This window comes from Anastrepha obliqua, chromosome 2 (genome assembly GCF_027943255.1).
Source record: "Anastrepha obliqua isolate idAnaObli1 chromosome 2, idAnaObli1_1.0, whole genome shotgun sequence".
In the NCBI taxonomy this organism is placed as follows: domain Eukaryota; kingdom Metazoa; phylum Arthropoda; class Insecta; order Diptera; family Tephritidae; genus Anastrepha; species Anastrepha obliqua.
In genome coordinates this window covers 133,341,619-133,357,300 of record NC_072893.1, presented here as the reverse complement: position 1 = coordinate 133,357,300, position 15,682 = coordinate 133,341,619, and the positions used below count along the sequence as shown (strand labels likewise).

Genomic DNA, 15,682 nt, shown 5'->3' with positions numbered 1-15,682 from the left:
TTGAAAGGCGGAACGGCGGGCGCGGCAGCTAGGCGGTGGGTAATTTGAAACTCGAAACATAATTACAACAGATTTAATTGTATTAGTTGCTGTTCGTGTGGTAAATTGTTTTAGTGGCAAGTTAGTTTGTCGCTGAAGTTTGTAAATTGTTTACAAGCCATAACAACAGCACTTTTGTGTGATTGTAAAATAGTGAGATAGTGGCGTCTCTAAGGTGACATTGTTTTTTTTTTTCAATTTATTTTTATATTATTTTTCTTCTAATTTTATTTTATTTTCTTACTCTTTTCAGGTATGTTTACATCTACTCAGTTTCCGCATTAGAAGTTATATAAGACAAACACGAAAACACTATCAATACCACATCGCATCATCTCTCAATTCTAACCAAGCTAAACGAAAGACTTAAGCAGCAAACTTGCATGCTCCACACTTTGCCAAATCTCACATAACCGCACATACGAGTTCATTAGAGTCAGTAACATTGCACATTCAACCAACATGGCACTCTTCCCCTCCTCCTCGCGTCCGCGCACCCTAATGGAACAACTGTTGGCGCGCAAAATCGAGGCAGCCGCCCAAAGTGGTCCAGGCGGTAGCCGTTTGCGTCGTACTGATTCGCTCGATTCGGCCAGCAGTATCGGGTCACTGGGGTCGCTGGTATTGGGCGATGATGTTTGCCGCTGCGATGACTGCCTGCTGGGTATTGTGGATCTGTATGTGATCAGCGCAGAGGCTTCCATTAAAAAGGTAGGTATATCGGCGGTCTCTTTCTGCACTCCGACGAACGAAGCGCCACCACTTTGGTGTTGCTTATATGTGGTACAACAGCAGTTTTAACTCCTTGTTGCTTCATATTTTTGCTGGCTTAATCGTTGAAAGAAACAGCCGCTGTGCGGCATGGTGTGGCAGTTGATTGACTTACAACATAGACTTGCTAATTTCGCGCTAATTACTGTATTATGCAGGCGGGTGCAAGAGTGGGCATGCAACACTGTAGTACATAGCCTGCTGTGGTGAATTAATGATAAGTTGGCGGGCGGTTGACAGTTTCACGGTGCTCCTGTGGGCGATACTTTTTTAAACTTGCAAGGAGGAAATTGATTTGAAGTGGATAAACAGACAGGCGGATTAGCTGCTGCACTGTTGTATGCCACACGCCTATTGTAAGTAGACTTACACGTATGCAGAATTGGTGACATAGGCGCGGTAGGAGGCTGAAAGCGTGCCTTAATCAACAACTCCTTAAGACTACTGGGGAGTAAAGTGAAAAAGTAGGCGGCGCGAGCACACAGAAGACGGCAAATTGAAGACTGATGAGGGCTGTGGGCTGCCGTGGGTGCGCGAATCATTGAAGATGATCGTGGCTTTGGAGCAGGTATGCATGAGTAGGCGGTTTGCTGTGTGAGGCAAGTGAAGACTTAGAGAAACGGGGAGTGTTTGGGAAACGAGGAACATGAGTTCAAGAAGAAGAAAAGTAAGAATACAGTGAGGTTCACAGGGATCGCCACATATTTAACTACATTTCTTGGATTCTTAGAAAGCGAAATTCAGGAAAATATTGTATTTTCCCTTGGATTCTAAGAAAGCGGTCTTGATACCTAATTTAAACAAATATATTTGTAAGTGAGTTGAAAATTTCTTTATATAAAAGCAAGTTCATAATAAAAAAGTTACTTTCGAAATTTCACATCAATGTATGCAGCAATATTAAAGTAATCTGTCCACTCCTCGTGAAAAAGTAGAACACGGATTTAAAACTTTACGAGCGCCATTGAGGTGTTGCGCAAGGTCAATAATTGAAACTTTTACCTCCATAAGGTTAATTTGTTATTATTTTTAAGATTCTAAATAGTTGCCCAAAGAAAAACATCAATTTTTTGAAATTCCCCAATGCTGCTACCTCTTAATTATAAACTAAAAAGGAAAATAAGAAGCTGAACAGAAAGCAGTAGTGAGGGGCCATCAATGCCATCATTTATTACGACGAATATAAAAGGGAGAATAGTCCTCCTTCTATTTGTGGTGCGCGTCATGATGTTTCACCACAGATGAAAGGTCCTACAGTTTTAGTCGACTCCGAATGGCATATGGTTTTTTATCAGGAGTTTTGCTCAGATGTTCTCCATTGTCTGCCGATGGACGACTTTTACTAGAAAAAACCTTTTCTATCATTTGGTGTTTCATGCACGGATTTCCGAATTTGTGCCCTTTCGAATGATAGTCATGCGCCAACCCATTTCCCTACGGCGGTAGAAAGCAATTGCGTCATATAAAAAAATACTTAGTGAATCTTATAGCTCTTATAGCTCTTCGGTGTTAAATATCAAGACTGAATCAGTACTCGCACCAAATTTTACAGTTGTAGCTCTACCAAAACGGTCGCCATACGCGTCAAAGTTCGAATGCACCTAATGAAAAACCCTATAAAGAGAACATTTATTATTTTGCAAACCAGCCGTTTAAAATGTTCTTTAAAACCACCAAATAATGCAGTTGTTGACTGAAAAATGCCCACTTTAAAAGAGATTAACTTCGCATTGATTCTCAAATGTCCACATACTCCCCTTTGCTTGTACATTAAATATATTTATTATGGAATTTACGATAACTTCCTGCATAAGTTACATGAAAATGTGTTTTTAAATTGCCAAAGAAATGACTTCGCGCTGGCATAACCACAAACAGTTATTACTAATGGCATTGGCGAGTCAATCGGCCCCGCGGCTTCCATACCCACACAGAGCAGAGCCAGTCACTCCTCTACATTTGCCTCACACACAGGGGCATGCGCAGTTTGCGGCTACTTTGCATTGAGTGATGTGGCGTAGCGCCATGCAGCTGCCTAATCCCGTCTACGGGCGCTGCACAGCCTCGAACCGCTCGCGCTTTGCGCCACCATACACTCGCACTCTGATCCAATTCTCCGCTAATTCATGATTGTTCTGCCATCGCCCGTAGCGGCATATCGCATTGCGCATTTAACGCTTATCGTTTGCATTATTGTCGGCGGCTAACGTAACTAACGTGGCCAACGTGTCGCGGCTGTCGTATTTTTATTGGCAGCCGTAAATAATTTGTAATGCATAAATTGCTGTGTTGTTGTACGACATCAGAACATAACAGCAACATAATGCCAATCGTTCGCTTGCTAACGCACAACAACAATAGCACGCGCAGTACTCTGCCGCCGGCTGCTCGCTGTTACATACACACATACATACACATATACGTATATACTTACTCATATGTATAGTATATATTTCCAGCATCGTTTGCAATTGTACGCGCGCGTTTCTGAGATGCCTTATCAGCGCTCACCTGGCGGCGACCAGCCAGTTGATTTGCCGATCTGCCGATCTGCAGCGCAATCGCTCGGTTGTAGCAGGAAGTGTTGTGTCTTGTGTTGTACATAAATCATAATTTTATGGATAATCGCGTTTGTAATGATACAGTAAGTGTCGTTGAGAGCCGTTACCATTAGCCCCAATGTCCAATTTTCGCTTAAGCTGTCGGCACTGGCAGCTGTGGCATTGGCATTGACATCAAAAGGATTCAAGTTATCACAACTGAAATGGCGTGTAAAAATTTTCGCTACAAGTACAAGCTAATAAATGAAATCGTTAACCGGTTCGAAATATCATTTTCTTTAATTAATAGCTAATCACTTGCAGCCGCTTAAAAGTAATTAGAGGAAAAAATAATCAATTTTACCAGAGAATGTTAATTACATTAACATTTTCTGCTTTTACTAACAGCAAAGCTTTTTCGCATTTTCTTCATTTCGTGTGCAATAATCAGCATTTGTTGAAGCTTTGATACCAATTGGTTTGTGTATGCGATAGACTTTGTGGCATCGCGTCGCATTGAACTTCTATTGATCGCTGTGCTCGCTGGCTGACACTTTCATTGTGTTCAGCCTGAAGATGTCGCTTCCGCAAAGTGTCCGCACTGTAAAAGAATACGGAATACGAGTACGCTAGTGAACGATTGGCCAAAGCGGGTATAGCTTCAATAGTCACGATCAGTTGGCAAGCGTATCTTTAGATATAATTTTGAGTACAAGAAGAACAAAAAGTGGGGCTAATTTGTGTTTAGTTGCAGATTAGCCTGCAAGTAGTCATACAAGTCTAGCTATGTAGCCAAACAGCCCCACATGGATCAACCTATTTTATTTGCAATGATTGTTCTACAGTAAAATTTGTCCATACCTTGTTTTGTGCCTACTTCTAAGAACTCTCATTTTCCTCATCAGTCATGTGATCAGTCTGATAAGATACTTTTACTTTGGGCTAGAAATTTTTTTTATTGTGGCAATTATTCAGAGGAGTACAGTTTTGTTGAAGTTTTTATCAACAGTTGGCATACCCAACGGCATCAAGTGGTATCAATGCTATATTCGTGCCCTGTAAGGCGGGCGGAACCTGTATTTTATATGGGTTATGCAGGTTGCACTTAAATACACCACGCCTCTAAGTATGCAGCAAGTTGAGCGTTTTGCTGATGATTTCATTTGCTTAGCACATTACTGAGGTCCCGCCTTAGCGATCAGCCTTTCTGTGCGTTTTTCTTACGTGTATCATGCAGAGTTGCAATGCAAGCAGATGCAAAGCTCAAGGCACCGCAGAGGTCTAAATAAGCTTTGATTTGCAAACTCGTACCAGTAATTTTGTTTTATACGCAAGCTAATGATAGAACAAGCGATAAAACAAATCTCTCTAATAGCGGTCGCCCTTTGGCAGGCAATGGCAAACTTCCAAGTGCGTTTCTGGCATGAAAGAATTACTCCTCCTCGTATTTGTGGTGTGCGCCTTAATGTTGTTCCACAAATGGAGGGACCTACAGTTTGAAGCCGACCCCGAACGGCAGATATTTTTTAAGAAAAGATTTTTCATGGCAGAAATACACTCGGAGGTTTGCCATTGCCTGCCAAGGGGCGACCGCTATTAGAAAAATGTTTTTCTTAATTTTGGTGTCTTCACCGAGATTCGAACCGAGGTTCACTCTGTGAATTCCGAACGGTAGTCGCGCACCAACCCATTCGGCTACGGCGGCCGTCGTATATATATAATGGGCCGTTAATACGTACTCTCCAATTTTCATTTTTATTTGTGCATTTCGTGCTTGGTGCTTTGACGTGCACTAATATTTTGGGCGCCTAAGGCTAAGTCTTGAAAAGCCAATGACTTGCGCACTCCCACACAGTTGAAAATAATTTTAAGTTCCTGCGTTGTTAATTCTTCTTCCGTGCCATCATCTGCTCCACTCATTAATCAATCCGAGGTGCAAATATTTTTATGCTATTGTTTTTCACTCGTGATTAATCAGCGGCCAACTTTTTTTCTTAAGTTGCAAAACGAGTTAAATTCCATGACGTCACTACTAGTACGCACGTCAATGGACCATAAAACTTAACATGAATGAATTACGCGCATATACACATACATACATATGTGCGCATGGGAATCTGTGCAAATATCTGAAGATTTGAGCAAACTTTCCGTCACGTGAGCGTCTTTCCATGCAGACATGACTCGGTGTTCTTGAGTTGTACTTTGCACTGCTGCTGTTGGTCAATAAACTATAATTTCATAATTATAATTCTTGGTTTCACTTTAACTTCTGTTTGCCTGTTTGTCAGACTGCTAAAGGGCAAAGACTTGAGTAATAAGTGAAAAATCACGAATTGGTCGCTCATATGTAAATGAGTCTGTAAGTGCGTGTGTGCAGCATTACAATGCAAAATCCGTACTAACATAGCATGTAAAATAACGAAATTATCGAGTAATTAAAATGTAATTAAATTGAACTGGACTTGATTCAGTGACAAGAGTCTATTTCGTCAGCCTTCGTATTTTTTGCGTCAACTTATCGCCTTAATTCGTTTACAATAAACACAATAAAAATAGTGAAATTTGAGCTTTGAATTAGTAAAAAATAGAACAAAAAATAAATAAATAAACACACAACTCATTTAAACTTGCAAAAAAAAAAAATAAAAGTAAAAAATAATAAATAAAGCAGCCAGCTCACTGGTGCCATCGGCGTCAGCGTCAAACACCGCTAGGCAACACACAGCTTCAGTTTCAGCTCCAGCCAGATGAAGCGTTTGACGTCACTGCGTATAAATCGCGCAGCCCGCACCGCCACCCGTGTCTTTGCACTCACGTTCGCCGATGAGCGTTGTAGATTAGCGGCTTGGCTGAACGGGCGTATTTTATTTGCTTGCTGGTTAGCGTATTGTACTCGTTGTTGTTGTTTTGATGATTACTTGTATACTTGTTGTCTATGGTATTATCAGTTTGTATACAAATGGAAGTAAACATACGCGCACACAGACATACACATACATGCATACGCATATGATATTATTTATGTGAACGGGAAGCCACATGCTTTAAATAATTTGAATAATTTTTAATCTAAGATGCTAATCCTAGTATTTTTCCGAGCAGTTTTTGAGGGAGTGAAAGCCAGAGAGTAAAAACGGGGGCGAACAGTATCGGTTATTGCGGAAGCTGCGTTACTGCAGCTTAACTTTAGCAGATCTGAATTCTTCCTTTTCTTTTTCCTCTTTCTCTTCTTCCTCTTCTTGGTGTTCTTGTGCCCCGTCGTACATCCTATGATGAAACACAAACAGAAAGAAACTGTAAGCGACTATTCATGAGGCAGATAGGACAGATGCTGCTACCGGCAAAAAGAAGATCTCCTATACCTAAAGCACCTGTGCTCTGGTTCGAGAAAAATTTGAAGAAATTAGGCTAAAATTGCTCCAAGCCTAAAGGGAAGGAAAACTATTTTAATTTTTCTCTCTTCTCATTATGCTCACAAATACCTGAGTCAAGGTGGGGCTCAGCTGGCTGCTAACAATTTTCCCCGTACCGAGAAACTTTTGCCCTCTCCTGGAAAATGAAGGCCAATCACACAGTAGATGCCGGCAAGCTTCTGGCACTTTTTCGTCAAATGAGCTTCTGCAAAAGTAATTTCGGCATCCCTAGTCCTTATGCATGTTTTCAGAAAAGAAAGTGTACTATAAGTTGCCCCATTGCTTTTAGTTGCCCCATCTACTTAGGGAAAAGAGCTCTTGCGTTATTTCAGTTGCTCTTCGCTGCCCATATGAATTTGACTATGTTGCAGACGCAGTTCCACAAAGAGGTTATGTTAGACGTGCAAGGGGACACTTCGGCATGCGAGTTGAGGCATCTGGGCCAACCTTTCTTTCCCGAACTCCAGTTAATTGCATTGGACAGGGTTAACTGTTTGATTTTCACGCTATAGTTCTGCAGAGCGTTTTACAAAAACCAGCCTTGGACTATCAAGGTTTTCTTTTTCAGAGTCAGACACTCTAGAGATATGCTAAACAAAGCCCGTAAATGGCTTAAATTTAAACCAGCTGGCTAATATCGGCATGAGTTGAGATTAAAAGTGTCGCCACTAGTATCTCGACTGCGGTAAGCAATTGAGATTTTTGATCCGCATATAGGCAGCAGATTTCTGATAAAAAATCCGCTGAAGAAGTGAAATATCAAAATTATAAGAACAATTATCCTCAGCTTTGTGGCACTTCCTCTGTCATAATATACGAGAAAATGCTGCTCAAAAACCTTTGTAGGACCACACATTGGAACAGAAGTTCAACCTAAATAACTGTTAAGGAAAAGTTACTATGTTTTTGAGGCTTATATGTAACGAGGTCAGAGTCCAGAAATACCTCGCACTATTACTGATACGTTCTTCTGGTATTCTTCAACACTTAACACGAATTACTTACACTTGCGTAGCTGGTATCAGAGAAAGCGGCAATAAACATGACGCAAATTATGTTGGTGTACGCTTTCCGGAGTGATTTTTAGTTCTGTGGGAATTCTAATAACCGCTGTTCACTTCTAGCTGACCTTTTTACAGGCCCATGCATTCTCTCTTGGGAAGTGCTGCTATAGTAGCGAAGACAGCTTGAAAAACTGTCAATCGGCGGTTAGAACTCTTGCAGAACTTTCGTTCAATTATTTCGCTGCTTTCTCGCTTGAATGCCTCATAATGTTCACACAGCCGAAATAGCTAAGCTACAGACCTCAAAGCTGGTACTTTTAGACACTTTATTTGGCATTCTTGGAATTTTTTTGCTGACGTTCATTTCTTAATTGTTTATGAATAAAGTGAAATTAAAAAAAAAAAACAATGAATTTATCAAATTATTTTTGTCTTCTGATTGTGACTTGAAATTTTGCTCACAAAGAATTAATATTTAAAACAAAATGAAGAGCAGTCAATTTCGTGTACGATTTATGATTGAAAGGCATTTCTATTATATTTAATCAAATAATTTAAAATGAATCGTCCCAAACGTTATTGAATTTATAGCAGAATTGAAAACTTTCGCAACAGTGAGATGCGATATTTATTAAAAATAGAAAAAAAAGTGTTTCTTATGTTACTCGGCTCTTCTTTGGCTTCCGTTTACCGCCGTTTGCTGTTTGTTGTGGTGCGCACTGTTGTTGTAAAATACAAATGTGAAGCAACAATTACGTAACTAAATACTTTTCTTATTGTTCTATTTGTTTAACTTAACAATTAATTTGATATTTCATGGCGAGTCGTAATTGCAGTAATGAAGCGTAAAAAAGTGTGCAAATGAAAAAAATAAACCTGGAAAATAGCGAGCGGTTTCAATTTACAGCGGTGAGTGGTTTAGTGTTTTCCGATAGGCGCATGCCGCTTGCGTTAAAAAAAATGGTTTTAGAGAGCCTAGGTAAATTTTAGAGTCCTTTTATTGTATTTTAGTTTTAGTATTATTTTTATTTCATTTTTTTTGTATGTTAATTTTAAATCTAATTTTAACTTTGATTGCGATTTTGGTTAAAATTAGATTTAAAATTAACATACAAATAAAAATGAAATAAAATTAAAACTTTTTAATTAAATTAAAGAAAAAATTTATATAATATAAATTATAATTTTAGGATGTTTAGGTAAAATGTATAGCCGTTTTATTTTATTTTTTTTCATTTTCAATTTTTTCTATTTTTTGCTAATTTTAATTCCAATTGTATGTTTCAGTCTTTTATCGGTTTTTCATCAATCATATCAATTTTAACTTCCATTGTATTTAAAATTTAAATTTGAATCTCGGCTTTGATTTAAATTTATTTTGAATTTGAATTTGAATTTCGATTTCAATTTAATTATTTCATCATTATAAAGGGTGGTTAAGTTTCAAGGGCCGGTATTTATTTTGAATCAAATACAATTTTATAGGAAATCATTATTATTTTTCTTTATTGTGATAACAATGGTATAGTTCAATTACGTATGGAACAAAATATTGGCCAAATGGCCGCCACGGCCTCGGTGGCACACCTCCATCCGATGGCCCAAATTTTCGTTGACGCTGAGGCATAACTGAGGTTCTATGCCGTTAATGTGTCGAATTATCTCATTCTTTAGCTCTTGAATTGTTGCTGGCTTATCGGCGTACACCTTTCCTTTCAAATAAGCTGAAAGAAAGAAGTCCAACGGTGTCAAATCACATGATCTTGGCCGCCAATTGACATCGCCGCGACGTGAGATTATTCGGCCATCAAATTTTTCGCGCAAAAGAGCCATTGTTTCGTTAGCTGTGTGACAAGTGGCACCGTTCTGTTGAAACCACATATCGTCCACATCCATATCTTCCAATTCGGGCCATAAAAAGTTCGTTATCATCTCGCGATAGCGAACACTATTCACAGTAACTGTCTGACCTGCCTCATTTTGGAAAAAATACGGCCCAATGATGGCCGGCCCATTAACCGCACCAAACAGTCACTCTTTGTGGGTGCATTGGTTTTTCGGCAATCACTCTTGGATTATCATTCGCATTGAAATGCAGAAAAAACTTGACGTTTAGGTATGGTTCACATTCAACATCGGACCTTGAAATTGAACCACCCTTTATATTAATTTAATTTCGATTTGGATATTGATTAAAATTTAAATCTTATATTTAATTTTGATTATGATTTTGATTTTACTTTTAATTTTTTTTTGTAATATTAATCTTTGAATTTCAATTTTATTTTTTAATATTAATCTTAATTAAAATTTTATGTTAGTTTTCGGTTAAAATAAGTTTTTCATTTTAGTTGAATTGAAAATTGAATTGAAATACGACCGTTTTAGTTGAATATTTATCTAAAAATCAAATGCAATATATTTGATTTGCTTTTTAACTATGGCCCAACAGCTGATTTTTAATTTTTAAATACTTAAACACTTTTTTATTTTTTTATTATATTTCTTAATATTTATTGTCTATTTCAACTTCAAGTTTAAATTTAATTTTCCGAAAAATCGGTGAAAATATATTTTTTTGCTTTTATCTATGAACTACCTGTTGATTTATAATATTTTAATCTTTATTTTAGTTTTCAATTAAATTTTTTAAATGTAAATTTATTATTTCCTTATTATTTATCTATTTTATTAAATTTCAAAATTTTTAAACTTTTATTGTAATCTTAGATTTATTTTCTTAATTGAAACTGCTGCAACTATGAGGCCATTAAGCTTGAAAAATTGTTTGCAAATTGACGAAAACACTTGTTTGTTTTTTATGTATTGACCGTACGGCGTATTCTTAGTACTATTAATTTCATTAATTAAATTTTTATTTTATTTTTTAATGCTAAGAGCTTGGCAGCGAACTCCACGCCAACCAAAAATGTGCTAAAATCTAATTTTCTCAACCATGAAATTTGTTTTCTTAACCAAAATTGCGCTGTTTATTAACAGATATAAAATTTGAGTGAATTTATTTTTCTACTGGCTAAATAATTTTTCGAAATTTTTTAGTCAACTGTTAAATTTAATTTCAGCAAAAATCGCACAACAACGCAAAAGAAATAAACAAAGAGTCAATGGCGCGTATCTAGCAAGCAAGGCCTGTTAAAAACTTAATGAAACGTGTTTAGTAAAAAATATGCATAACATCGATGCAAATTAATAAAAATATGCATACCTTTATGAAATAATTATAAATATGGATAAAAAAAAGCGAATAAATAATAACTAACAAAAACCACTCATAAAAACCAACCAGCCTCAACAATCGAAGTGCTAAATTTTACTACAAATATTTTTGCAAACGCCAAGCAAAATGTAACGTGGCTGTGGATAGGCGCGCCACCTTGCCCCAATATAGCTGATATAATTGAAAATAAAATGTATATATTTATAGCTGAAATCAATTACAAAGTATAGTATATCGGCTACAAAACCGCGGCGGAAAGGGCCGCTGCAGTGTGTTCATTAATCGCGCTTCCATGCGCACTTCATGTCTCGTGTCTCGTCTCTCGTCTCTCAGCTCTCAGCAAACGACATGCGCCCTCATTTCGCTCACAATAATTAAAGTTTCTTGCACGTATGCTGTCACAGCAGTGCACTGGATCGCTCGGTGCTCTGTGTCGGCAAGAAATGATCCCCGCATGTGCGCGCTATAGATCCGCACCGCTCCATCAACTGTCGGAGTGGATGCGCACTCAAAAGCTTTCACAACCCAGCTTTAAATTTCTCAGCGCTGGCTGAGTAATGAAAGTACTTGCGCATCTCCGGCAGTTGCTGTGTTTATTGCGCTATGCGTGGCTTTGTATGTACAATATCTGATTTGCTATTTCCTCCTCATTGCGCGTTTACAAATAAAGTTTGTTGCTGGCATCGCTGCCACATTCCAATAACTCCAATCTCCAAACTCCTATCGTTGCTAACATTACTTTATTTTCCTTGTTGTTGTTAACGCTGCCCACCCGCAACTTCTGTGGCATTGTGCGGCAATGGCCGCTATCGTTAACTGCCGCTCAACATCAATAACAACAACGCGTTGAGGCCTAGTTCAGTTTTGTCGTAGCGGAACGTTTACGTTGTCGTTAGTTGAATATCTACCAGCAAAGTATTCGCGTGGCTAAAAACAGCGCATGACTACGGCGACTCGGCAGCTCAACGGTGTTTACTTTCGTCTGGCGTTTGTTTTATTGCTGCTCATGCAGGCACTTGCAAATACGAAATTGAAAGCGTACTTTTAACATTTCGGCAATTGTCTGTCCGTCAATGGCAAGGCGGGCGTTGAAGAGTTGACCGAATTTCGTATTCGTTTTCGCATTATTTCTATATCGTTTCTGTTTTGCGGTGTTATTGTGTCTTGCTTTCGTTGTTGCTGAATGTCTGAAGTGACCCTGTTGTGGTGGTATTCTGGCCTTTTTGACAGTGAAACTGGCAAACGTTTCAAAAGGTGTTTACGAAAAAGTGATCGCGACAAGAAGAAGAGTAGAATACGTAATTTATCAAGCACAGACGAAGTGATCATCGAACAAGTGGGAAAAAGTTGTGAAAAAGTGAAAATATTTGCTGACAAGTACGACGACATATAGTAGTAAATACGAGTGAATCAAAGAGCTGAGCTGATTTGAGCTCAGAAAGAGTAGAAAGGTGAAATTTTGCGTTACAGCTCTGCTGGTGTGGTTGTATTTTGAATCCAATATTTTTCTTGCTTCGCATAATTTGCTGGGCAAATAATTAGAAATAAAATGGTTGTGTAGCGGAATTACTTAAAAACAGATAACATACATCAATGCGGTTCTTGATATGAATGAACATGGATATGAACGCAGAGTTGTGAACAAATATTGATATACCAAACGGAAGTTTTAAATTTTCCATCCCTTTTTTCTGAGGAATTGCCATTGAAATCCGCGGTGTGAACGTTATTAAACAAAATTTTTCACTCAAAACGACTCGGCTACAGCATTTTTCCCCGAGCACTTTAGACCTTTCTAAGTTTTAGAACTGTGTTCCGCCAAGGGACTTTCGCTCTCTGAACTTTTTCAATTCTCATTTTATAAATTAAGCCAGAAGTTGTAAATTATAGCACTCGAATTGTTGACATTGCTTCTCATAAGTCTCAAACTTCTCATCATAGTTTTATCAATTGCCCGTAAAAATTATGCACTACTAATGGAGTTAAAAGGTCCAAGATATTCCTTACATTAAAGTAAACTTTACCCTTTTCAGCTTTAAACTTTAACCTTTACCCCCCTCCGTTTTCGCAACTTTTTATGAGCCGGTTGATAGATGAATAATGGAGACTGGATTTCTATGCAAGTGATACTAGTTGGTGTCGAACTTTTTCTATAACCTACGACGGGCAACTTGATTACCCTTCGAATACTGATCTACAGCCTACAGAAGCGCGATTCAGCGGAAAGTTTGTGCTCAAAAGCTTTTAGGTTGGATTGTCGCTCTGATTAATAAAGTCATTCCCACATTTTTATGTAGTTTTCACTGTAGAAGATTTCTAACTTCCTGTCGTTATTGTCTTTAATCCACTAGAACTTCTACCGTTGGAAAGAACAATGAGCTGCCTATGATCGGACGTCACAATGTTGTTGCTCCTTTTCATATTTAATGATGCTCTCTTTTAACGTTTGATGCTTTTGAGCTACTGCCCCACATTAGACCGATTAAGCCCCAATTTAGCATTAATTGAATTATGTACTTTTAAACTATGGACAAAAAGTATTAAGTAATTGCAAATGTAATTGCTGAAGTTGTGAAACTAAATCTATTTAAAAACCACTCATTCACACTACTTTAAGTTGCCTATTTTGATTAGTTTTTTCCGCTTACTGCTTGTCAACTGGTTTCAGTAATTTTGCACGCAGTTTCCATTACTATAATAAAATTGTTTTATTTAATAGTTTACGGAATGCGCTCCAACCGGCTGACCAGTATTTAACATGGCTTTTGTCAATTAAAATTCATACATACACACACATACATACTTATGAGTTTAAAAACATTTATTAAAATTACTTATTTCGCAAATATTTATTACAAGTGTCGCCCCAGGCAGCAAAAACCGAACATTTTTTGTTACATTTAATTTTCTTAAACTTTTTTCTCAAATTTTATATATTTTTTCTCAAACAATTTTTACAGCTTTTGCTACTGTTGCTTTTATTGAACCGTTACTGTAACAAAGCACGTCTTGCCAATACTTGGGCAGTGACCAGCGGTCGACGTTAGGCGACGCAGCCGTCCATTGGCCAGCGCTCCGCAGCCAACTGCGAAAAGCAACAAGTTTCAAATGTGGTTTTACACGATGTTTTGCGAAAACTGATTACTTTAGCAACACCTACACAAACACGGGCTCAGATGTAATTAAATGTCCACATAGCAAACACAGCAGCAATGCATATACATAGGTATATGCTTGAGAATGTGTATGTGGGGATGTGCCTAATAGCTTCCAGCCGGCATTTATAAGTGGCATTTATTTCTTTTGTTTTTTCAGTAAAAAATCAATTTATATCTCACTCCAATTGAACAAAGCGGCAAATGGCAACTGCGAAAAAATTTACTAATCAATTAATTTACAACAACAACGCGAAGAGCTGATAGAGAAATCGAAAAAAATTAGATGAAATGCTTGCGTTCATTTATTTTGCCACTTGCCTTAATAAGAGTCAATTAATTGTCAGAAATTGTTTGCTCAAAATGAAAAGTAAAAATCAAAAATTAAAAAAAAGTGTGGAGACAAAAGGGAACAATAAAGTTATTTTCTTATTGCCTTGCACACACACGCACGCATACGCAGTTAAATTTCGTAGCTACACCTCTGCAGCCTCTGCCTAATATTTGCACATCTGTGTTTTTGCGCATTGTTGTATTTATTTGCTGCGTGCGGCAATGACGCACGCATCTGTTTCGTATCGCTTCGCTGCTGCTGTTTCTCTGCGTTGCGTCCACCTTACCAGCTTGGAGTGCTGTGCCATAAAATACCTATTAAGCCATCTATTGTAGCAACAACAAGCACCTCGGTCGGATGTCCGCTGGCATGGCAGCTGGTTTTAACTTTCGCTCCTCTGCTTTCGAGCACATTTTCGAAATCATAGCAATCAATCAGTGCAAAGTGCGAAGTTTTGTGTGTCGACCAGAGCAAAAAAGGCAATGCAATTCAGCATTAGGAAGAGACCTTCCACATCCTCAAGATTCACGGAACAAGTCTATATCCACAAAACAACGGCTAATTCCCAACAATTGTGGCTGAATTTACATATCGGCTATAAAACCTTTTCAGCTGTATCGGGTAGTTGCTCAGTAACCCGTTAGTAAATTTAGCTGAAATCTTTGGTGGCTATAGCTTTTAAGCAGAATAAATGACGATAAATAGAAAAGTGAATCTGAATTTGCCGAAAGTAGTGATAAGTAGGACGCCTCGCAAGGCCTTGAATGCTATTCGAAATCTTCTGGATCTGCAATGCCATCTTTGGTGTTCCATTTTTAAGAAAAGTCCAGCGGGACTCAAATATACTATAAAGGTTTAGTTTTCTTCTCGTTTTCCGAGAGCGAGGTCAGATAGGAGGTACTTCTTTCTTGGATATCCTGTCGCTGTGTTTTATCTTGAATTTCATAGTTTTTTGGCTGGCCAAAACAGCATTTTAAGTGCTAAAGTCTCGTCCATGGAGAATTTTGTATAAAGTTTGATAGTTTGATTTTTATAATTTTGGTTAAAGAATGAACAGTATTAAGAAAAATTTCTTACTTAAAAAACAGGGTAAATAAAGGGGTTTCCAATATATATATATATAATTGACGCGTACACCCTTTTTGGTGTTTGGCCGAGCTCCTCCTCCTATTTGTGGTGTGCGTC

The 15,682-nt window shown here is 38.0% G+C and overlaps 1 protein-coding gene across 5 annotated transcripts in view; it reads left to right on the top strand.

Moving 5' to 3' along the window:
* The first annotated feature begins 292 nt into the window (after positions 1-292).
* Positions 293-15,682, top strand: part of LOC129239144 (inositol-trisphosphate 3-kinase A-like) — a 43,396-nt gene continuing 28,006 nt past the window's right edge. For 3 of the 5 annotated variants that reach the window (XM_054874469.1, XM_054874468.1, XM_054874467.1), the window contains exon 1: positions 11,882-12,459. Coding sequence is in view for 1 of the 5 variants with exons in the window: in XM_054874471.1 (XP_054730446.1) it covers positions 502-750 (249 nt within the window). In the remaining 4 variants the exon portion in view is untranslated. Of the gene's footprint in view, positions 751-11,881; positions 12,460-15,682 lie in introns of those variants that run through there. The other 2 variants (XM_054874471.1, XM_054874470.1) reach the window with 2 other exon arrangements.